General features: G+C 46.5%; 2 protein-coding genes across 3 annotated transcripts; one reads left to right on the top strand and one right to left on the bottom strand.

Moving 5' to 3' along the window:
* Positions 1-4,171: 4,171 nt before the first annotated feature.
* On the bottom strand, positions 4,172-13,764 carry ANKRD54 (ankyrin repeat domain 54). The gene is made up of 8 exons (XM_002195866.7): positions 13,392-13,764; positions 13,011-13,058; positions 8,661-8,759; positions 8,168-8,239; positions 7,713-7,760; positions 7,474-7,598; positions 6,521-6,628; positions 4,172-5,855 (listed from the first exon to the last, which is right to left on the bottom strand). Exons 1-8 carry the CDS (start codon positions 13,633-13,635, stop codon positions 5,781-5,783), a joined length of 819 nt encoding a protein of 272 aa, XP_002195902.5. The 5' UTR covers positions 13,636-13,764; the 3' UTR covers positions 4,172-5,780.
* Positions 13,765-13,824: 60 nt separating this feature from the next.
* On the top strand, positions 13,825-23,362 carry EIF3L (eukaryotic translation initiation factor 3 subunit L). Of its 2 annotated transcripts, XM_002198882.7 has the most exons (13): positions 13,825-13,950; positions 14,027-14,075; positions 14,165-14,375; positions 14,958-15,037; positions 15,292-15,353; positions 16,652-16,721; positions 17,411-17,484; positions 18,311-18,482; positions 18,745-18,899; positions 19,675-19,845; positions 20,832-21,329; positions 22,301-22,381; positions 23,126-23,362. In XM_002198882.7, exons 1-13 carry the CDS (start codon positions 13,918-13,920, stop codon positions 23,162-23,164), a joined length of 1,695 nt encoding a protein of 564 aa, XP_002198918.1. In that variant the 5' UTR covers positions 13,825-13,917; the 3' UTR covers positions 23,165-23,362. The 2 variants fall into 2 exon arrangements, with proteins under 2 accessions (XP_002198918.1, XP_030118883.1); XM_030263023.4 differs by lacking the exons at positions 13,825-13,950; positions 14,027-14,075; positions 14,958-15,037 and having other exon boundaries at positions 14,166-14,375.
* Positions 23,363-24,532: the final 1,170 nt, after the last annotated feature.

The following is a 24,532-nucleotide window of genomic DNA, read 5'->3' as shown; positions in this document are numbered from 1 at the left end:
GGGAATCAGTTTTCTTTTTCCATTCAAGTGCTTGATGTTGCTTTCTGCACTTTGAGCCTCCCTTGCCTCTCTCCCTGTTTTTGATTTCTCCACCTCTCTCCTTTTGTGGTGGCTGCCACTCCTCTACAGCAGATCTCTTTCAGAAATGTGTCCAGTGTGCTTTCCTGGGAACAGTGAGTTCTGTAGCCACCCTCTGCACATGATGCCATGGCTGATGGCCAGCTCACATGGTCTCATCATTTCTTCAGGTGAAGACTCACTCCACAGCCCAAAGGGTTGGAGGGAGAAGGGAACAGCAGTCAGGAACAATGATGTGGTATGGCTGGACACTGCCTGTTCTTGCCTAGAAGCAGCTGAGCTGTTGCTCACCCCGATCCTGTTCCTCCTGGTCCCAGACTGCAAATGGAACATATCAGGTCAAGGTTGACTGCTGCGCACTGGGATGAAGCCTAAATGAAACAGGACAGAGAGGACTGGGAAGATCTTTGGGAGAAGGTGCATTTAGCATGACAAGTGGCTGCAAGCCCTGGACCCCTTCACTACATTCTGCCTGGTGCTAAGCCCCAATTTTGGGGAGCACATGAGAAGGAAAGGCAGGTGCTGAGTCTGGGTTGGGAAGGCTCTGGAGCCAGAAGGGAATTCCTGTCTATCCAGTACCAGTTTACATGCTCCAACTGGTTTCTCAGCTCAAAAGCAGAGGTGAAGCAAAGATGTTACATCCTTGATAGAGAGACAGATTTAATTAAAACTGAAGGAGTTTGATTGCTGCTTTCCACTGAGCCTTCTCTCCAGACTGATTGGCATTCTGCAGTCTCTGCTCCCAGCTTCTTACCTTAATTAATGACTCTTTTCTCTTATTTTCTATCCTACTTTTTATCGCTCAGGCTGACAAGCACATCTTTAACCCTGCAGGGGCTGGTTTGCCACATCAGTAGAGTGCAGCTGTTCCAAGATCTGGAACAGGGTAGATGAAATGGGAGAGGTGTGAGTAGGTCAGAGCTTTGCGTCTGGGGGTAAGCATCAGCTCTTCTCTGTGGAGTAACTTAGTCCTGCCAACTGCGTGCTGATTCTGATGTCTGGCATCTCCCTGGCATGTGTGACATGAGCCTGACATACTGGGAGGTGCCAGGCCCAGGTGTCAAGAAGCTCATCCTGCTTATGACCCTGTGCGTAAATCTGGCAACTCTGGGAAGGGAATTCTGCTTATTTGCTTTTGGGTTTAGCTGCTCATCAGCCTTAGCAGGTTGCCAGCTGATTATTTTTCTTCCATGTGCTCTCTTCCCCTCTCAGAGATTTCATTTAAAAACCCCAGAGTAATGCTGTTTTCCATATCTCCTTTATTATCTTCCTCATCCAAACTTGTTGATTCCTCCATGTAGTCACCCCATGGGTCCTGGCTTGCCCAGAGCAGCTCCCCAAGGATGGCCAGGCACAATGCATGAAGAAGGCATCTTTTTTTAAGTATCTTTCTGTGATGGAAGAGACCTTTGCTCACAGAGTGAGCAAAGGAAGTGGATGAAAGGGTGAGAAATTTGTCAAAGATGCTTCATGTGGCTTCCTTAGCAGCACAGATAATTGCTGTGCTGGATTTGAAGTCTGCTGGAAAGGCAAAGGTGGAGGAAGCAAATGAGTTTAGCTGTTGGAGATTAATTATTTTGGCTGCCGAAGAGCTGAACAAATTCTTGATTTTCACACACATTGCAGTGTGTGCTTTGCACTCAATTGTGTGGGTGAAGTAGCTGCTCCAGAGAAAGGTCATTTGCTTAGTAACATCCATGCAGCTTTGCTTGGGAGGCCTTGTCAGAGCTGTTGCTTCTGCTATGGCTCCTTTGTGAGACACAAGCAGGCTCTCAGGGCAGATCCTCAGTCTGGCTGGTTTTGGTTGTCTCTCACAGTACAGCAGCAGCCTCAGAGCCAGGGAGGTTGCTGCTGGGTTCAATAGCTGGGAATTCTGCAGATCACATGCTCTGAATTAGGTGGGCAAATAGAGTGTATTTGGAGGTCAGATAGTGGTGAGAGGGAACCAAAGCCTGAAGTCCCAGTTGATACCATGGCCCTGAGAACAAGGACTAATCATTGCCCAGGAAGGGATCTGGGGGGTGCATTTGATAGTGTAGCACAAAGAAAATGAGGAGTTTGGACTGATTCTAATGGCAAAATAAATAGCAGAGGGAAACCTGTGCTGTTGTTTCCATTCTCAATTACTGCAGCAGACACCTCTGGGAGATGCAGAAAACTGCTACCAGCCTCACAGGTTGTACAGGGAAATCTGTGGCACAGGGTGCAAGGACAGAGAAAAGCTGCTGGGAGAAGCTGAAGCCTCTATGCCAGAAGAAGAAAGAAAACCAGGCAGTGCCAGTCTACAGCTCTCAGCACAGGGGGAAGCCATGTTTTCTCTTTCTCTGGAACAGCTTCTTCCCTGCCCAGCACCTAATTCTCATTCTGGATACAGCTGCTGAGCATGACAGGGTAGTTAAGGCTCTGGGTATGACTGGCTGATGCAAAGAAACCTAAAACTTTTCTCCATCCAGTGCCAAACACATGGTATGGCTCAGGGCAGCCCACAGCGTCAAGCCCTGAGGCAGGAAAGCAGAATTGACTGTGGTGATTCATAGAATACAATTCCTACATGATACATTTTTTTTCTCCATTGAAAATCAGATGTGTTTTTCTCTTTCTTACCTGGTATTACAGCTAAAGCAGTGGCAAGACTTCCTATAACCATTTGGTTTTTTATTACCTCTCCTGCCATGGTCGGAGCAGGGTGGCAAAAGAAGCAAGACAATCGCTCCTGGCAGGCTGCAGCACCCCCACCTTTTCCCTCTGTCAGGAGCTGTTAAGAAAAACCCCAGCACCAGGCAAGAAAAGAGCCTGAAGAGCTGTGGACAACATCACGTGTGCCGAGACTAAAAGCTTCATTCTCAGTCTCAGCTAGATGTGTTCCTGGGCTTGAGGCAAGCTTGTAAGAGGTGTCTACTTAGAGATAACATCAGCAACTAAAGTAACTGCAGGGATAAAGAGCGTTTTAGCCACGTGCTCTTCAGGCACCTTAATGGTCTCCTCAGCAACAAGGCTGCTGAGGGCAGAAGCGCTGGCAACTGATTGTATGTGGACATCAAGACTGGGCTGTAAAGACGGGAAGAAACAAGTTCAGTAAAGACTGGGCATGAAGGTCACCTGCTCCTCACATAGGGGCCACGCTGGAAGTTCTCTGCTCTGCCCAGATGTCCCTCCCCAGCCCCTTATCCTCTCGCTGTCTCTTCACAGCACAGCCATTTTATTCGGCATGGGGCAAGGCACAACTTCTGCCACTGGGCAAGGCTGCTTTTCCTCTCTGAAAAATATCTCATCTTCTAGCTTGAAGCACTCCTGCTGGGAGTCTCTTTCCTCTGTTTGTACAGTTTCACAGCAACTACCTAGATTTTAAATTTGGATTTCTTGGCTGTGGATGTCAGGATCAGAAAAGGTCAGCCAGCAACCCTGTACTTCGATCTGCAAACAGAGTGGTGTAGCAGCCAGAGGCCCTGCAAGGCCTCCCTGGCGGTCACTTGCCTAAGACAAGAAATGCCTAGTCATGATGACTGCACCAAAGAAGCCCCTCTTTTGCCTTCAGACCCTCGTTATCTCTCTGTAAGACTACAGGTCATATTCGCCTCGACCCTTAATATTGGACCAATTTCCAACACCCCTGTACCCTATATAAAACCCCATTTCTGCCCAGTTCAGCAGAAGCGCTGCCAGTGAAACCCTTTGCAGGAGCTGCCAATAAAGGCACTGCTGTGGAACTGCATACAGCCTTCTCCTCTCTCTCCCCACGAGTCTGCCTGGGGCACTTAAATCACTGAAGAGCTGAATCACCAAAGAGCTGATCTCACTTAAGAGATGAGCTGCTTGCTAAGATTGCCTTCGGCTGGGAGCTTGCCTGAGGGACCTGGACAGGTTGTGTTTATCAGCCCAGGGAAACCTACGGCAGCTGGGGTCTGATACTGGGAACCCCAGGCCGTAATAGAGTGATGATTGCACTCAAACAACTTTGTGTTGTCACTTCTGATTTGAGGGCCAGGTATGAGAGTAGCAGTTACCAAGTCCAGTGCTGTGCATGGGGCCTGGAACAGACATAAAAAAGAGGAATGGGCCGCTCTGAAAAAGAGAACTTGGCTGAGGAGTCATAAAAGGCTGACAGGATTTTATTGAAGTTGAAAATACAAAAAGGTCAGATTGTCTCTCACCCTCTCAGCATCCTTCCCATCCAGCACATCACAATGAAGTATCAGTATGCACAGTGACAGCTCTAGCCCAGCCATGAGACTGCTGCTCCCAGCTGCGTCCTCCAGCAACCCACAGATGAACCCATCTAAAAGCCATGCCTATTTCTGGTACCTCAGCTTTGAACAGAGGTCCACTTAGCCTCTTTCTGGACAAGAGGCAGATATCAGAGAGTATGCTGACCTAAGTATCTCTGAAAAATGCTCCAAACTGTGGCTGCTGCATATTTAAGCTGAATCTTTATAATAAACTCTTTCAAACCAGTGACTCCCATGCTGTAGGATAGGTGTGGCTATCAGCACATCATGGTGTGGAACACAGGTGGGAACTCAGATCACTACTGACATGTTCCTGTCACCCTGTTGCTGTTGGTGCCCTATCAACAAGACTTCCTGGATCCCTGCTCCACAACAACTCTTCATTGCTAACTACAGTGGGCAGAAGTGAGAGAGCAGCAAGAGCATTTCCCTGCATCCTTCATAGCTGCATCACTTCAGGCTCCCAGCATAAGCCATAATTCATTTCTCACACTTCACTTGAGGTTCTCCATGACAAGCAAGAGATATAGATTGGCTGAGCAATGGGTTTGGTGCTGCTGAGGCAGAGGTAAATCCATCTCCATCCTAGCCCAATAATACAGCTGAGTCTACAATACCTCCTGTCACAACTGGACCTCTTGCCTGAGACTGCCAGTAACAGGAAACACAAATGTTAGTTAAGGTGGGGCTTTTTTGCAAGATGTAGATGTCTGACTAGAACTGCATTAAGACTGTCACACTCCAATCCTTATGCTCGCAACAGGACAGATTTAACCTGCTAGCTGTGTACTTGGGTATTTTTTGGAAGTGTTACACTGTAATATTTAAGCACTAACTTGCAGCAGACTTAAAAAATGGGTCCAGTGAAAGGTGTTAGTCTAGCCACGAAAAATTTTGTATCCCATTTGTAACCAGACACATTCTCTGCCCTCTGACAGCAGGCTCTGCAGACAGTGAGGATTAAGCCTCAGTGCATATTTCCTAAGGCAGAATGTTTGCTCAGCTTCTAGCATGCAGAATTAAATGTGTGTTCTTCTCATAGCACAAAGCCTTCTGCTGTTCAAGGCATTCACTTTCTCCCTCATGCAATTGAGCAGCATGGAGGTGGAAAAAGGTGCCTGTTCCAAGCATTTCTGTGATGCTGGCCAGCTGCTGAGTGCACTAGTCAGAGCTGATGTATTTAGGAGAAGGCAAAATATCTCTGGAAAGGGTACCCTATTCATCGCCAGCCCATCTGGTAAAAAGTAGAGCAGCTCTTTTACCCCAAAGTCACAGCTGCAGCATTCTTGTCTGTTGCCTTTGTTGTGCAAAGCCTGCTGCCTTCCCCAGGAACAGTCTGAGCACCATTGGAGAGTCAGTCTGGGCAGGAATGGCTGCTGGCAGCAATGTTTAGTCAGTGATCTGAGAAGGAAACTTCAGCTTCCTTTCCTCTCTAAGGCTTCTCCTGCCGCTTCAGGAAGATGATTTGGTAGCCCATTACCTGTTGTCCATCTTCTGCATCTGCAGGCTGAGTGATGTGAAACTGGCCAGGAGGTCTGTAACCTCATCCACCTGAAAGAATATAGATGACCATCAGGGAGGGGAATGCAGCTGTGCAGCCATCCAGCCCCAGAGAAGAAAGCCCCATGCAGCAGGTACCACCCTTGCACTAGAATTGCCAGTAATGCCCATGCTGAACTTATACTAGGACAGGATCCTTTTGGTGCCAACAATCATGCAGAAGGCCTACTATCCTCATCATCAAACAAGCCCTAATCTAAGGCAATGGGAGCTTCTCTCCATTCTTGAGGAGGTGATGCTTGACCTCCATCCATTCTATGTGATTTAGCCAGTCCTTAAAATACAACCATGTTGCTACATTGCCCAAAACTCAAATATGGTATCAGGGCTATTTCCTCACAGCCTGTTTCTAGTCTTTTGTAGGAAAAAAACCCCAGGCCCTGCAACCCTGTGTGGTTGTGCTGATCCTGGCTTTACACTGACTGTATCCTCAGCCCATCTGATCCTCAGCTTCCCTGCTGCTTGGCCCTGTGATGCTTTCTGCATTTTGAATTTTCACCTAAAGGAGTACCATGAGCCATCATGTAACTTGCCCACCTGACTCAATGTGAGCAAGAACCACGTCTTCAATGCCCCATTGCTCATGCAGTTGCATTCTCCTAAATGCAGGAGTCCCAATGCAAGGAGGTGAGTCAGAGTAGCTCAATGCTGCCTACCTGCTCCTTTGTGCTAGTCATCTGTAGCCTGGAGCAGAGGTCATCCAGCTGTTCCTTCTGCTCATGCCTCCCCAAACGGTCCAGGTATTCCCGCAACATCTGGATAATCTGAAACAAACAGGCATAAGAAGCAAACATCAGAGAGCTGCACCAGACTCGAGTGTTTCTACGGGAAAAATTAAATGGCCAAGCACACAGCCTTGAAGCTGCAGCACATGGCAGAGTACATGACCCTTAGAGAGGAACCCAGACAAAACAATTACATGGCACTAATGGCAGCATCATCAGACTGCAATGAGTCACCAGAAGCGTTCACCAGTGACAGATGGATTAGTTGTGATCCTTGTGCCTGGTTAAGAACAGGAAAAAGAGATAAGCCCAGCTGAAGCAGCACAAAGTCTAGCCCTGAAAGCACCAAACTTTTCTTTATGGCTAGTTAGCTTTTCTCACTGTGAGGAGCAGGGACTTCTAATTCCAGCAGGATCTGCTCATGCACAGAGGATAAAAATCCTTGTGTCTATGTGGCTCCTGAAGGGAGGCCCATGCCCCATGCATTTGCAGGCCCAGGAGTGCTTTCCTGCAAATGCTATGTGCTATGCCTCCACATTCTGCAGCAGGGTAGAGTGTGCTAGGAATACAGAGCATGTGTATGGCACAGCTATAGCCTTGTGGCTGTGGTCCCTCTCCTGCCACAAGGCATCTCTTACATCATGGTTGAAGAAAACAGTATTCTCCATACAGCACAAGAATTCACTCAATGCATCCTTAGCTTACCAGAGCCAAGGGAGGCCCTGGAAAAAATTAAAGTAGAGGCTGGGGAAAAAGGGAGGTCTTTGAAAATGGAAGTTAAACTCTTCCCACAGCAGTTAAGAGCCTACAGACAGGCATTTAAGGGTGCAGGAGGCTGCCGGAGGCTGCACCCCCTTACGAGAATATGGAGCTGTTTCTTTTACCTGTTTCACTTCAAGGCGTACAGCCTCCAGGCTGTGGGAGAATCCTTCCTGCAGGATATTCAGCTTTGATTTAGCAAGGTGCAGTGGGGTTCTGCCAGCTCGATCCAAGGCATCAACTCTGGCCCCTGCAAGATGCACGAGCAGGGACAGTAAGGTCTGTCATCAGGATTTGGTGTCCCTGGGGAGTTTCAACGGGGCAGGAAGGGAACAGGCTGTAACTGTTATAGAGGAAATGTTACCTCCACGAAGCAGCGTGGTGATGACAGGAACGTGGTTCGTGCAGGCAGCTGGGGAGGGAAAACACAGGACACACAACTCAGAGGTACAAACAAAAATGAGTTTTCTGCTCAAGCACAGAGCTTGCTGCTTCCCTGAGGGCTTCTCTGCCAGGGGAAAGAGGAACAGCCCAAATGCTAGGATACCCACCCACTCAATCCTGAGTACTCTATCTGGAACTCTATCTGCGCTCCTTAGGGCTGGCAGAGGGATGGAAATCAATTTTTTTAAACCTTCTTTTTTGACTTTAAACATTTGTGAGGCGTGAATCTAATGAAGTGCAGAGTCCCTCCTAGGTGCTTAAATTTGGAGATGCATTCCCTGAGGCACAGGCAACAGGAAGGTGGAGAGGAAAGGAACAGTAAGGAGGCTCTCACCTCACTCCTCTGCATGCAAAGGTCATCTGTGTGGCACTTACCCAAGTGCAAGGGAGTATTGCCCAGCCCATCTCTCTGGTTTGGGTCAGCCCCATGGTCCAGAAGCAATTGGACTAGAAACAAGGAAACAGAGACACGTCAGTCCCTTCCCTCTGGCCCACAGGTCAGGCCCACAGGTGCATGTGGCAGTCACCAGGCTTCTGTTCAGCTCATCAGCTTCTTTACAAGGCAGGGGTTTGCACATCAATGCAGAAGGACCCAGCACAAAGCCATGCAGGGCCACTGCTCCTGGGCTCTCTGATGCAAAGAACTGGGAGGAAGGACACTCTTCCCTCTGCACCAGTACAGTCCTAGAGCTGGGAGGTTCTGCTCCCCTGCCAGCAGGCAGACATGGCAAACCCTGGGGCCAGAGTTGGCAACTTTGACACAAAAGGAACAGAAAAGAGCAATTTCTGACAGGTGCTGAAGCACAATAAAAAGGATCCTTCAAAATCCCTGCCACAGAGAGGCTGGAGAACCACACCCCCCACTCACCGATGTGATCGTTGCCATTGCAGGAGGCAAAGTGCAGGGCTGTCCGGCCTTTGTCGTCCGCAGCACAGGGGTCAGCTCCATCCTCCAAGAGTTGCTGCACTGACAGACCCAAGGAGAAGAAAGCAGGTAAGCTGAAGGGGCACCTGATCAGAGAGGTAATGCTATCTGCTCTTTTGGGGGTAGATACACGTGCTGTCAGCTGCTAAGTCAACTGGACTTGAACCAGTTGCTACCACTATCCTAGCTCAGCAGAACCAGCCTAAGCAGCATAACCTCCACCCTCTGATTCAGCCTTCACCACCTTCCACATGTTGCCATAAAAGATAAGCCAACAGCTCTAACAGCTAAAGATCCACCTACACAAATTTTCAAGCTCCAAGGACAATCAGCAGCCAATACCTAAAGAATACAAAGGCATAGGAAGGATGTGGTAAAAACTCTTGGTTTTAGTCAGCTGCATCTCAGGCACTTCCCAAGCTAGAATTAGCATCCTGTGCTCACTACCCCTCCATAGGCTTTACCTGTGGATTTACATGGTCATATTCTGCACCTGTGTAAACTTTTGACGTTTACGTGGACTTGTGGTGAGAAGTTTCACAGTGTAACCACAGGCAGTGAGAAAAACCAATTCTTCACACCTGTTTTGATTACACCCCTTCCTAACCAGTGGTGGCCACAGTTTGGGAAGCAAGCAGGGGAATGTACCAACCTGCCAAGAGCTGAGCAAAGAGATCAGTAAAGGGTGGAAAGATTAGGGGCATAAAAATAGCACCTACAGCAACATGTGTTAGAGGCATCTGTAAGGGCTGTTACTTCTGTTGTTTTGAGATCATCCCGATATACTATCTGGTGTGTAAAGTAGAGCTCATTCCATAGCTGTTAAAAGTGCTGACAGGTTCACAGTATTTTGAAATCTTCAAACAGCATATTCTACAACAGTCAAGACAGTTTCAGGCCACTGAAAGCCACCATTCATCTCAGCTTCCAGAATTACAGCCACCTTTTAATTTCTTCCTGTACACATCCTACTTCAAGTGTGGTACAGAACTGACAAGAACACCTAAAATGATGGAAGTGGCGTTAACATGGAATGTTTGACACTTCAGAAGAAAGAATGGGAGACTGACAGTGCCCCAGTGAGAACCAATAATTGGAACACTTTAGCTACTCTTCCCCTGAACCAAGTAGGAATGACATAACCTCTCCACCCAGTGCCACCACAGGAAACAGCAAAGATGTTTACTTGTTGCTGAAAAATAAATTGATCATAGCACACTTCCTCAAGTTGCAGAGTAAACAAAACACAAGAGGACTGTAAATATGGGAACCTATCTATCAAATCCAAAGTGGATTGAAACCAAGACTTCCATAAAACTGCCTTCTTTCATCTTCCTGTTGGAAATTATATAACTTTTAAATAATTTTAGTTAGTGATTTTCATTAACTTTTAAATTAATAGCTCTAGTAAATAATAATCTAGATATACAATTATAAATAGTGTGTGATTCTTAAATTATTCTTAGCCAGTATTTAGCAAAGCTGTCATCATGTACTTTTGTAGGAACACAGCTTGGGGAAACTACTGGAACTTTAACTTTTGATAAACTAACTCTGATATGCTTCAATGAACAAAACCTGAGAAAGATGTATGGTTGAGGTTGGACATCTGAAATGTAGACTTTATGGACCACAAGGACTGTGAAGAAACCAGAAGATAAAGAAGGGACTAACAAAGACTTTCCAGCTCAGTATATGTGTTGGAAAGTCCCTACCAGAGGAGAAAGATACTAAAAATATAGACTAACTAGCATGAGAAGTGAGAAATCAATACCCCACAGAGGACAGCGTACTAACTAATAGAAGAGAATTATGCAATTTACAACCAATGAACATTAATTTATTTGTTTGCTAAAAAATGTAAATAAATGAAGAAGTTTTATATCTGAGTGGAGGTCAGAATTTAGTGAGCCACATAAATCCCTCCTAGCCAACAACAATGTAACATCTTACGCACTAACACGATAAAGAAAGTGTTAGAGGGGTTTATTTACCCCAACAATTTAGAAGGATTTAGTAACAATTTACTGGTGACCCAGATGAGACAACACATTTGATATTCACAGACTAAGGACTTTGGTGCACACTGAAAGACTTTTTTCAGGGAAAATGTTTAATCCTCTGAGCCAGGCAAGTTCAAGGCAAAAAAACCTGGGAATTTATTAAGACATTACTGAAGGTTTAAAAAGGTATACCTAATCATAAGCTTGCACTCTCTAACATAGAGCTAAGAAAGTGATGATATATAATTGGCTATTTTCTATTAAAGTTAGTGTAAAACTCTGTAAGTGAATATTAATGGAATTGTGTTTGAGTCCCACTGTCTAGTTGGAAAACTCTAATTGTAAAACTATATAAGTGACTATCAAATGGTGTTGTTTGAGTCTTCACCCTCTGCTTTGCCCACAAATTAGTCAGACAGTGCTGCTTGCATGAAGAGCCACGTTGTGGAAGGGCTTTGCCCAGATATTTCTGCTTATTTAAGCCTATGGTATCTGTTAGTGTTGGAAAATGTAAGTGTGTGGTAACGTGAGTGTGTCATAAGCATAAATTGAGTCTGTATGAAAATTCATTGGCTGTAAGAGCGTTGAAGCCATTGTATGTTGATTGTGAATTTTAGTGCATTTGGTGTGTACTAAGTGTTCGGTTTTGGGTAATGTAAATTGTTAAAGCGAGGGTGGTTTGCTCAGAGCCCTCTCCTGGCATTAGCACAGCGGCTGCTCCTGCCGTCCTGATTGGGATTGTGTTGGTGTGCACGGAGCGCTCTCTCGTGTCGTGTTTTTGTCATTGCTGGAATTTCTATTTACTGTGGGCTTCCCTTTTTTTCTCGAGCCCAGGAAGAGTGGGAATACGCAAATGTTTGCCTTTAGGTTGTATTTTGCAGCACTGGAAAGCATTTAAAAACAATTCTTTAACTGGTAATAGCATACTGTATTCTCTGGTGGCTACATTATCTATTAGATAATCAAGGAAAATGGCCAGTTCATGGTATTTGACACCAAAATGGTATTTTAGAGTTGATGTTATATTGCCAAAAGAAAGAGAAATGGAATGACATAGTACCTCAAGCAGTGATGAGAGAAGCAGCCAAAGATAAACACAGAGAAACACACTGGGGAGCAGAAGCTATGAGAGATAACTTGAAACATCAAGCAATTAGTGTAAAACTACCAGGAATCAAAAGTGTAGTCAATAAGTGTATAAGTTTGCAACACAATCCACAGCCCTACAAAAGACTTCCTTTAGAGATTACAAAAAGAGGAAACTGTCCTGGAGTTTATAGGCAAATAGATTTTTCTGAGTTACCTTGACAAGAGGGACATTGATACATATTGGTTTTAGCTGACACATTTTTTGGATAGCCACGTGCATCAACAAAGCAAGAGAAGTTACTAAGATATTGTTAAAAGAGATAATACCCTGATCTACAATTTCATTTGGAATTACAAGCAAAATTTTTGCATTTTAATGTCTTAAGTTTTGCTAAATAGTCAACGATTTAAGTGGAAGTAATCATAAAGGAAATTTAAGATCACTTCCAAAGCGGGGAATTTTTGGAAATGTCAGAACTTTTTAGTAATTTTAGCTAATGTTTTTAATTACCTTTTAAGTAGATTGCTTAGTCATAATCAATAAATATTAATTCATTATAAATAGTGTGTTATTCTTTTATTGTTCTTAGCCAGCATCTAGCAAAGTTGTCATTAAGTTCATTTTGTAGGAGCACAGATTGCAAAAATTACTAAAACTTTAAGTTTTGATAAACTAACTCTGATATGCTTCAATTAACAAAGCCTGAGAGAGAAAGATGTAGTGTTGAGGTTGGACATCTGGAAAGCAGAATTTATGGATCACAAGGGAATTTTGCAGAAACTAGAAGAGTCCAGCTCTGGCCCTGGTTCTAATCTACTGGGTCACACTGCCTCATGATACAGGGTATGGCTTAGGTAATCATAACTTTTTCACCTAAATCAAAACATTATTCTCTTGCTGCTAGCAACTGGGCAAAAGAATATACCAAAACAGCTGAGACAGTACAGTGATGATTTAGGTCCAGGCAGATGGAAAACTAACACTATGAACCAGGTGCAGGGGAAAAGTGAAAACGATAACCAGCCCCACTCTGCTTGGAGAACAAACCGGGGTTTTAAAAAGGCCTTTTCTACATCTGAAGCATCTAAAGCATCCTGACCACAAACTATCTGCACCCACTTCCTCCTCTCCTGAAGTAAGAGCCTTTGAGATAATGCCCTTCCAATAAGAGGTCCCAAGTGGGACTGACAGAAGCCTTACCTGTGTCCAAATCGTTGCTATTGGCAGCTTCACGCAGCCTTTTCAGAGCTATGGAGGAAATAAAGCAATTACTGGAAAGTACAGAGGGAAAAGGCACGTTTCCCTACTAAAACATTCCACCCCGGTGCTCGAGCACATGTGCGGGGCCAAATCAGGCTCCAGAGAATGGGAAGCAGATCAAGTCACCAGGACAGAATGGCTCTCCTGTCTCCTCCCGAAGCCGGCCGCTCCTGACGGGCACCTTCCCCCGGCAGGGACGGGCACGGAACAGAGCCGCCCTCCCTCCCTCCCTCCCTCCCTCCCTGCCTGCCGCAGCCCGTGCGGGGCCGGCCGCAGAGCGGAGGTTCCGCCGCGGGACCGCGGCTCCACCCCGCCGCTCACCGTGCGCCTCCTTGCCCGTGGGGCCCAGCCGCCGGTGGAGGCGGGCGGCCCTGCGCAGGCGGCGGGCCGGGATCTTGCCCGCGGGCTCCTCCCGCTGCCACAGGACGTGCAGGTAACCGAGGGGTGCGTCCGCTCCGAGCGGCGGCAGCGCGATGCGCGGCTGCGACTGTGACTCCGACTCCAGCCCCGGCTCTGACTCCGACTGCGGCCCCGGCCCCGCGCCAGCCCCGCCGCCGCCCTCCATCCCGTCACGGCCGGGCCGGGAGGGGCGGGATGCCACCGGCGGCACAGCCCGCGGTGCAGCCAATGTGCAGGGAGCGGGTGGGAGAGGCGCGGCGGGCAGGGGCCGGGAGAGCCTGACGGGCAGCTGCCTTCTCCAGTCAGACACAGAAGGGCGCGGCCGGCCCAGCCGTCTGAAGACAGGCACTTGCTGTAGCCAACAGAAGGACTCCGTTCGCCCCTGTCGCCCCGCCCCGCGGCAGGCCCGCGTTTCCGCCCGGAGCGCTCTCCGCGCCGCGCCGCCGCCATGGCCTACCCGGGGGAGGACTACGACAACGAGGTGCGGGCTGCGGGCCTGGGGGGCGCGGGGCTCGGGTCCGGGTTCGCGGGGACTCACTGCCGCCCTCTCCCCACAGGCTGCCTACGACCCCTACGCCTACTCCAACGACTATGATATGCACACGGGTGAGTGTGAGCGCCCCACGCGCGCCCCGGGCCTGCCTGCGCCGGGCCGGGCCGTGCGGCGCTGCCTCACTGCTCCTCCTTCTCCGCAGGAGACCCCAAGCAAGACCTGGCCTACGAGCGCCAGTACGAACAGCAGACCTACCAGGTGATCCCCGAAGTGATCAAAAACTTCATTCAGTATTTTCACAAGACGGTGTCAGATCTCATTGACCAGAAGGTGTATGAGCTCCAGGCCAGCCGCGTTTCCAGTGATGTTATTGACCAGAAGGTGTACGAGATCCAGGACATTTATGAGAACAGGTACTTCCAACAGATGGAAATCACTGTTTTAACTGCGATGCTGTTAAAAGGGAAGGCTGCTACCTGTGCTGTTCCGAACTTGGGCTTTCTCTGAAACGGGTTTTGTTTGGTAACTGTGAAAAAAAATACCTTGGTATTACCAGCCCATTAGGCCAATGTTAGTATAGACGAGTTGTGATTTGTCTGAAGGGAAGTGTTAGCCCTGGCCTAACAGGGAGGGAGGCTGCAAAGAGGGCTCTCAGTGGTGTTAGTCTGGCAGTTTGCAAAAATCTGTGAGGTATAGCTTTTGTGTCTCTTCCCAGCAGTTACTTCCACTCCTGCTTGTAGCTGGGGCAGCTTGACATAAAGGGAGTGTGGAAGTGACGTACACGTGTGTTTCATGCCTGGGAGATAAATTGCAGTCTTATTGCTCAGTTTGTGATTCTCATGATTTGCTTCAACATTGGATTTACTAACAGGGGTTAGTGGTGCTGCTCAGCTTTCATCAAGACCAAGGCCTCTCTCTGTTGTCATCTCTGACTGCAGCACTGTCATACTGCGTGAAACGTGGATTTTCATACCTCATGTGTATCTGTTTTTCAGCTGGACAAAACTGACAGAAAGGTTTTTTAAGAACACTCCATGGCCAGAGGCTGAGGCCATTGCTCCTCAGGTTGGAAATGGTGAGTCTTTCCACTTTCCCTTGGGTTGTCAGAGAAAGAAGGAACTGAATTTCTCCTGACCCTGAGTTATCAGGTGCACAGCGCTGTTGCTGCCTGAGTCGGTCGCCTTTGTTCATTCTGGCAGCTCTTTCAGCAGATGCCTGGCAAGAAGTCAGACTTGAACGAAGTGTCTTTTTGTGCCTCCTTTCATTGTTCTGGCAGGAGGCTCCTAGGCCTTGTGGCTTGTTAATGTCCTCTTCTGTCATCTTTTCCAGATGCAGTTTTCCTGATCCTATACAAGGAGCTGTACTACAGGCACATCTACGCCAAAGTCAGCGTGAGTATTGGCCCTGTGGCTTCTTGTGGGCTGCATGCTGGCTTCTCTGTGCCAGCAAACTTGATGAGTCTTGCTGCCACTACAGTATCAGTGGTCCCCTAATCTTTGCAAGGCAGGATTGGATGGGTTCATGAGCTGTAAGTCACACTGATTTTAGGGAAGCTTAAAATTCTTGCTTTTTGTTTGTTTAGTAAGGATTCACTGATTGCTGAAAAGCAAGAAAGACTTGATTGTCTGTTTGAGGCTCATTAGCTGTCTCTTCAGGCTTGGTGGTGATGAGTGTGCAGGTTTCTCTGGTAGCTCAGATGAATCAGGAGACTGGATCTGAGTGTTCAGGAGGCTCTTTGTTTCTAACAGCAAATGTAATGTCTAGTGAGTTAGGGAAGAAGGGGGTGTTGGAAGGTAACCGAATTTTCCTTTTTATTGCTTATGTGTGTTTCTTTGTGGCTCCTCTTCAGATGAGCAGGCAGTGGGAAGGGGTGTCACAAGAGGAAGGTGCACTATTTGTCATGAAAAATCTCACATGGGATCAGAGTGCCTTGTGAAAAGGGAAACATGGATACCATGAAGGATGGAGAAGGAGGAAATGAAAAGAATAATGCTCTGTGAAATGAAACAAACTTTGCCTTTTTTCAAGCCTGTTTTTAAGCCTCTTTAATCAGTGAGAAAGTCATAGTACTTGGTTCTTAAAGGAAGAAGTCTCAACAGATGCATGACTTTTGGGTAAATAAGTAATAACTGCGGTTTTATTGTAGACCAGAAGGTGGAGAAATGGACTCTTTTAAAAGCCTGCTATCTGCCCAAGCCAGGCTTCAGCAGGAGAAACTGGTTTCTCAACCTGTGCTGTTAGTGGTTTTTCAGACTCAGTGTCTCCAGCTGAAACAAGAACCAGCAGGTCAAGTGTCTAGAAATTATGTCCAGAAACAGAATTGTTGATCTATTAAGGCTTCTCATGAGCAGAGAAGGAAGGAAAGCTGGTGAAGGTAATAGGAAGTTCTTGAATCTGAACAGCAGAGGGGAACAGGGAAGGTTAATGCAGAATATTCATAGGAAGTTTGACTGCTTGATATCCTTGGAGAAGCTGCGTGTACAGGAAAAGCCATCCCTGTTTTGTGGGACAGCAGTGCTACAGTTTCAGGTTTTCTGGGCGATGCTGGTGGGTGTCCTGGTTGAATACTGGCTCTAGGACTCCTGAACTAGACCCTCTACTGTTGTGACTGTCCTTCTTATGCTGTTGCCCATGAACTCCCTCCTGCCCTGCTTGATTTGAAGCAGACTCTGCTGACTTCTCTTTGCAGGGGGGGCCCACGCTGGAGCAGAGATTTGAGTCTTATTACAATTACTGCAATCTCTTCAACTACATCCTCAGTGAGTTGCTGCAATTAATTTCTGGTTTGTGAGTTTTGGAGAAAAAGATCAGATGGAGAGGGCAGAGCTGAACAAAGGGTCAGAAGAACAGCAACATGTTTGTTTATAAGTAATAGAGGGAAAGGCATAAGCTCTTTGCATGTTTGAGTTGAATGAAGAGCAAATTACATCCATGAATTAAAACCACAAAAAGCAGAAATAGTTTCCAGTGCTTTCTGAAATACTGTAAAGAATAAAACTTACTTAGCTTTCTGTCTTTCTGAGAACTGCTTCACCTATCTGTGTTAAAAAGTAAAATGAAAACTTACAGTAAATAAAACGTGCAGTGTTTCATAACTGTTTACTGTTGTTGACTCCCCTTGGAGCAAATGTTAGTGTTTGTGACTCTCTGCAAAGCCTCATGTGGAGAATGGATCAGTTGGGATAAACCTCTGCAGTCTGTGTGCAGCTTCTGAGAGCTGGTGGTGCTGAGCAGTCACACTCTAGAGATTAACCCTGTGCATGTTCATAGTCTTTGAAAGTGAAGGCAGAAGAGGTAGTCAAAGCTGCATCTTAGCCCTACTGAAAGCTTTGTTCATCTGCTGCCCCACTCCCATTTCAAGGAAATTTTTGTGTTTAATTTGTCTATTCCTCCAGTTCTGACATTGTTCTTGCTGAAGGTGTTAACCCTCTCATCTATTCTCCTGCAGATGCTGATGGCCCTGCTCCTCTGGAACTACCCAACCAGTGGCTCTGGGATATCATTGATGAATTCATATACCAGGTAAATGATTATAAAACTGGGCCATTTTGGGGTGTCTTTTCCTCTATTAGTTACATAAATTTTCCATTTCTTCCCTTGCTGTGATTTCCATAGCAAGGGTACTATTGCAAGCTGAAAATCTTTGCTGATCACCGTTACTCTTGTGTTGCCAGGTGGATGAAGTAGTTGTACGGATTTTTAAGTTACAGGGTGCTCTTTGGGGAGTTCTGAGCTTTTGTGTCTATTTCTCTTTCAGAACAAAATTTCTGTTTTTTTTTAGTCAGTAGGGCCCTTATGTGTGCACTGGGAGATTGATGACCTGATTTGAAATAAGCTGTGGTCTAAGATCTTGACATTAAGAAATGTTTTTCCACTTACTGTTCTGAGTACAGATCTCAAATGCTATTGGTTTTGCTCTTTAGAGACTATGTAACTTTTTATTATAGAGCTGCCTGGAAGTGTTGTCTTGTCAATCTTGAGAACAAAAAGGACATGTACATATAAGGGAAAAAGATGCGTGTATGCAAAAACATAATTTGGTCATTCTCTTTTCTACCTGTTCAGACAGAAAATTTGTGTTTAGTTACCTTTCCTAGTTGTTTCAGAGATCCTTTTCTGCTTCAATCTGTCTCCTGGCCTTTTCCCTCTATACCATATAATTCTTTTAGGTGCTTTAAAGGTGGTATAATCTGCCATTTTAATTTCCATGTGATCTCACATGAAACGTTTTCCATGCAACTTGTAGTTTATTGTAATGCATTTGTGTGAGCAAGTTGTAAGCTTAGTGCACTTACCTGAGCATCTCTAGACAAGCTGCTCATCACTGAATCTCTGCTTTTTCCTGTAGTTCCAGTCTTTCAGCCAGTACCGCTGTAAAACAGCTAAAAAGTCTGAAGAGGAAATTGATTTCCTTCGTTCCAACCCCAAGATCTGGAATGTCCACAGTGTCCTTAATGTGCTGCACTCTCTGGTTGACAAATCCAACATCAACCGACAGCTGGAGGTCTATACAAGTGGAGGTGAGCTTTGGGAGGTGCCAAACAGCACTGGTGTCTGTGCTTCCTTGCTTTGATTTGACCCAAGTTGCTTAACTTTGTTTGGGAGCTGGATCAAACCCATAATCAGGGGATGGATTGGCTGGGAACTGGTTCTGTTTGCCTTAGGTGAGAAGTAGCAGTGGTTACATTTCAGGCCTTGCTCCCTTTGTTTTAAACAGAAAAGTACTGTGAGGGAAGCTTGCTTCCTTGGAGGATGGCATTGTGGTTCCTTTTTTCCCCTTAGGTGACCCTGAAAGTGTGGCTGGTGAATATGGGCGCCACTCCCTGTACAAGATGCTGGGCTATTTCAGCTTGGTTGGGCTGCTGCGTCTGCACTCTCTGCTGGGAGATTACTACCAAGCCATCAAGGTGCTGGAGAACATCGAGCTCAACAAGAAGGTAATGCAACATGTTTTAACCCTTCTTTTGCAGTCTTCCAAATGCCTCTGTTGAAGCGTGCTGGTGAAAAATTGCTGTGCTGAATCTTCCAGCTGAGGAACTGTTTGTATCTGCTGTAGTTGTCAGGAGTTTGTGGCTGAGCACAGCTGGAGCTTTGGCATTAAATCAAGCCATATGATAATGCCTGATGCTGTTGCAGCACAATTGCCCAGTTTTTTAGCAGGTTTGTTGAGTTTTGCAACACAGTGTTGTTAGAGAGAATACTGCTGGAACTACAAGTGGTAGTGCAGTGGTAACTACCTGAACACGCCATTCTTAATTTTTCCAGTGGCCCTTTCTTGTATTTTTGACTTCTGTTCTCACTGTGCCCGCTCCCACCTAGGCTGTATTTGCCTTAGAATTGAGTGCTGCTTGTGGCTAATAAAAGTTCAGTTGCAATGGGTTTGAGCCCAGGCTTGGCACAGATCTACATATGTGCTGTCTGGCACAGGATGTGGAGTGAAACAGGGGGAAAGGGAACTGAGCAGAGCAATGTTAGGCACAGAGCAAGAGTCCTCTCTTTGCAGGAAGCTGAAACTGGAAAACATAGGAAATGGGATGATCCAATAAAACAGTGAGGAAGCTGCTGCAGGGATGGGTGGGAGGTGAGGTATCCTGAATTAACCCTCTCCTTTCTGTGTTTGGGATGGGAGTGAAAGCGGAGGTGACTGAATTGTGGCTAACAAGGGGTGTGGATTGTTTCCCCTAACATAGCATGTTACTCCTTCCTTCTCAGAGCATGTACTCCCGGGTGCCTGAGTGCCAGGTGACCACCTATTACTATGTGGGCTTCGCTTACCTTATGATGCGGCGTTACCAGGATGCCATCCGTGTCTTTGCCAACATCCTCCTCTACATCCAGAGGACAAAGAGCATGTTTCAGAGGACAACCTACAAGTATGAGATGGTAAGAGATAGAATAGACTAGACTTCCCCAAAGAAAAAGCCACTGTCTTCTTTCCCGTCCCTCCTCTATCACCTGGTAGCTTATGTCTAATAGTCCAGCTATTATCCTGGACTTTGCTGGTGATGGTGACTGGGGGATCCTCTGAACTCCTTTGCCATGGATGGCAATGTTTGCTCTTAGCTATGTTACTAGTTCCTTTGGGTGTTCCCCATACTGTCGCCCCAGGTCCATGTGCACTCTAGCTTTAGGCAGGGTTGTTAATGCGTATCAGCTGCTGATGATACTCTTGTCCATGCTCCTTCAGACTTAGTTGTGTTTCTAGTCTAGTGCTGTACTTCAGGTTGCTGCCTTTGTCAGATGTATTTCCATTATCTGATAATTATTCACAGACATGGCTGTAACAAAGCTCCTTTATCTTTCTACCAAAGCTGTCTTACCTCCTGATTTTGGTGCCTGTTTTACCTGCTGTCTCCTTTTTATCCTTACAATTAATTCCTAATCCTTTGTTTAGCCAAATGCTGCCAGTCTTAATTCCATGACACTTCAAAAATTTGGTTGTGTCTGTTTCAGCCACACAGCTGTCCATTTCATCCCACATCCATATAAATCTTCTTTCTCAGTCTTCTCTTCACTGACAACTGTCCCTTGCCAGGAGATGGTTGTTAAACTATATGCCTTCCCTTCTCTGCCTGTTCTTGTACCAAAACAGTCAAACACACTTCTGGACCTCTGGGTTTTGTGCTGCTGTGGATGCATTTACTCTGTACCTTCCTCTTGCCCACCCTCTCTTTTATTTCTAAGAACATCGATGTCTGGTTCATCCATTTGCTTTGCCCAGAGGTATTCCTTCTTTGTGCGGTCCCCCTTGAGCATTAGGACCATCAGTGCTTTGTGTAAAGGATCTTCCTTTACAGCTGCCAGTTCCCTCGGGCACCCTAAAGCCTTAGCACACAGCGGTGCTGACAAGGGTCTCTTCTCTGTCTCAGATCAACAAGCAGAACGAGCAGATGCACGCGCTGCTGGCCATCGCCCTCACCATGTACCCCATGCGCATAGACGAGAGCATCCACCTGCAGCTGCGCGAGAAGTACGGGGACAAGATGCTGCGCATGCAGAAGGGCGACGCGCAGGTCTATGAGGAGCTCTTCAGTTACGCTTGCCCCAAGTTCCTCTCCCCTGTGGTGCCCAATTATGACAATGTGCACCCCAACTACCACAAGGAGCCCTTCCTGCAGCAGCTCAAGGTCTTCGCTGATGAAGTTCAGCAGCAGGCCCAGCTCTCAACCATCCGTAGCTTCCTCAAGCTCTACACCACCATGCCTGTGGCGAAGCTGGCCGGCTTCTTAGACCTCACAGAGCAGGAGTTCCGTATCCAGCTGCTCGTCTTCAAGCACAAGATGAAGAACCTGGTATGGACCAGTGGCATATCTGCCCTGGATGGAGAGTTCCAGTCTGCCTCTGAGGTTGACTTCTATATTGACAAGGTTGGTATGACCACTTGCTGGCTGGGAAATTCTTTCACCCATGAAATTCTAGAATTGGCAGCACCTAGTTCTGTTCTGTGGGAGACATTCCTTCCTCCTTTGCCATTTATAGGGCTTGCCTGCCCACGATGAAGTTCTAGCCCTGCATAAAAAGAGTGTCAGTGGAAGAAGAGTGATGGGATATCATAGGCAGCTTTGTCAGTCAACATACTTAGAAAACAAACACTTCCCCAGGACGGAGGGAGCTGCTTGTCAGTGTTCTGGGCAGTGATAATTGAGTGATAGATAGTGCTGCTTCTTGTGTGTCAGATGGGATTGTCCTTGTAGGTGTCCCCCACATCTCTTCTTTGTTTGACAAAGCAGAGGTACTGCTTGGTCATGTTACAGGTCTGCTTTGCACTGGAACAGCATTTAGTTGTGGCTACTCTAGGAGGAATCTAAACATAAACTGTGGAGCTATCACCATCTGCCTTGAAGCTCCAGCAGCAGGAAGCGTAGCAAAGAGTCTTGTAGGACTGTAGTCAAGGAAGGTAGCAGTAACCATTAGGTTTCTTGCTAGGAAGGAGACCAGGTTACCCTGTGTTCTTGGTCCTTGTAGCAGATCTCTTCTTGCAAGGTCTCATGCCATGTCTCAGCCCAGCTGTCATGGCATATAGCATGACTGAAAAGAGGGAAGCATGAACTGGGGTTGGAACTGTCAAACTGCTGCAAAGAGGACAACACCAGAGTGTATAAGAATGTGGGAAGCAAATACAATGTGAACAGGGGACCCATCCCAGACAAAGGTATGAGGGAAGGCAGCCCAGGGAGAATGGATGGGTGCTGTGGAACTAGCACAGGTTAGATATGTGTAGTGCTGTACCATGGCTGGGGTGAAGCTCCTTAGGCTGATCCTTATATTTGGCAGTTCTTGCTGTCTCCCTGCTAGTAGCACAGTCCTTTTCCTAATCTCATCCTGTTCTCTTTTCCAGGACATGATCCATATTGCAGACACAAAGGTCGCTCGGCGCTACGGGGACTTCTTCATCCGCCAGATCCACAAATTTGAGGAGGTGAGGCCTGGGCAGGAGAGCTGTGTAGCTCTGTAGGAAAGATGTGTCAGTCACTGGGCTGTGCAGGCCCTCAAAGGTCCACACTTGTGTGAGAGACAGCTGTGTAATTCTATGCTGGACTTCGGCCTGGCTCTGCAAGGCGCTGGGCAAAGGCAGGTGTTCTAAGCAGCAGCTGCTGGCCTTTGAGAAATGGTATGTTTTTGTGAGAAGTGCTCCGTTGAGCCACAGTGGAAAAGGAGGCGAGTTTTACTGTCCAGGGATGCTGATTCCATTGTCTCTAGATAAATGTGGTGTCCCTGTCAGTAGCACAACCAAAATCATATCTCTAACTTCATAACTATGGCTCTAGAAAATGGCCTCTGATTTCTGGAGTATAGATGGCTTCAGCATTGAGTTTGGCCAGGAGGTGACTTTCTGTCACTGCTTCACTCTCTCCCAAGGGAGGTTGTTCTGCCCTGGAAACTCAGAGGGCAAAATTATGAGATTTGGGGACTTAACACAGAGTTGTGATACCGCTGCTACAAGTTTGCATCCTCTCTTCTCCCCACATATTCCTCTGCTGTCTTGGAGAGGAGAGTTCTACTTATTCCCCTTCTGCTTGACACGCTGTATTGGCTCAAGAGCTCTCTTGTCAGAGATTTGGAGAGGAAGGAGTTTAGAAGCATTGGATAAGGTCTGCTGAGGGAAGCAGCAGTTTGTATCAATCACTGTGTATTTTTTGACCTTTGCTTTCTCTAATTCCAGCTGAACCGAACATTGAAGAAGATGGGCCAGAGACCCTAATGTGGATGCAGTGCAGGCCTGGGCAGAGAAGTGGGTGGGAGAGATTATTCTCTGTTGAGGGAGGAGAGCTCGGAGTTCTGGCATTTCTGGAATCTCCTGTGATTCAGAAGATATTTTGTATTTAAATATGCAGACTTGTTTGGCTCAAACTATCCTGCGAAGGACAAGACATCTAATAAATTAGTGGAATTTTCCTGATGAGCATTTGTACTCATTTCTTTTTCCTCTGTGGAAGAATATAACTGCTGCTGGAGACATGGGCAGCTGCTGTTTGTTTGTGCCCTTGTTGGTCCATGTTGCAGGTAACAATAGGGAGCAGAACAATAGGGGAAGGCTGCAGAACTGATTGAGAGGAACAAAATGAGTGTCTTCACAGGGTTATGGAAAGAGATGTAAGCTAATGCTACTCTTTTAGGTTTTACCCCATGCAGTGAATAGACCTGAGTTGTAGTTGTGTTCTTAGAAGGCTGCATTTTTGCCTTTCCTCCCCTCTATTTTATTTTAGTTGCTATGGAGTAGAAATGCTCCAAAGTGGATTGTCATGTTTTTAAAGGAGAGGAGAGAATTTTTGTAAACATTGAACCAATATTAACTAGTCATCTGATGATATGTCCTTGCTGGAGGTTGTGTTTTATTTCAGCAGAAGTGATGCCCGAGACCTGGCCCTTGATTTAATTGAGTTCAGTTTCTCTGGGAAACTCCCCGAGGGCCTTTAATTTATTAAAACCCTTTAAATGCAAATTTTCCTTCCTCTCCAGCCGCAAATTTGTAGTGCCTTGAAAGAAGGGGGAAAAAAAAGTTGAAAACGAGTCACATAAAAGGGAATCAAAGACCAGCAAGTGTTGGGGAAGAGAATGCAAAGAATGAATCGCATCTTTCCACACCCTCTCTCCCTTTTGCCATCTTTAAATAGTTTGATGTTTGAGTGGTAGAAACAGGTGCAAGAGGAAAACATGCATGTGTAATAGAAAGCTACACAAAGTGTGTTTCAGATGCACCATCTGCCTCTTTGTACCTCTCCCTCTCATTCCTTTCCACTGAGAGAGGTGTCCTAGCTGTCCAGTCTGGCTCTGTGTTTGATTCTCTTTAAACAAAGGGAATAATTAGCCTTTGTTGGATTATATTCTCTGTTTGAATGAGGGTCAGGTTTCCAGTGTCCTAGATACTGCTCAAAAGTAAACTCTGTTTCCCATCACAAAGTAACTCAGGCGGACAGGGTACAGGCAGCACAGTGAGATTAAAAGGGCAATTCCTGTTGACCTTCTAGCTGCTGGTGTTGGTGTTATGAATTCTAGGAGCTTACTGTCTCCAGTTCTGGAGGGTTCGAGGCAACCATATCATTAAGAAATTAAAGGGCTGAGATACCAC

The sequence above is a fragment of the Taeniopygia guttata genome, chromosome 1A (assembly GCF_048771995.1).
Source record: "Taeniopygia guttata chromosome 1A, bTaeGut7.mat, whole genome shotgun sequence".
Lineage (NCBI taxonomy): Eukaryota > Metazoa > Chordata > Aves > Passeriformes > Estrildidae > Taeniopygia > Taeniopygia guttata.
This window is presented reverse-complemented; position numbering and strand designations above follow the sequence as displayed.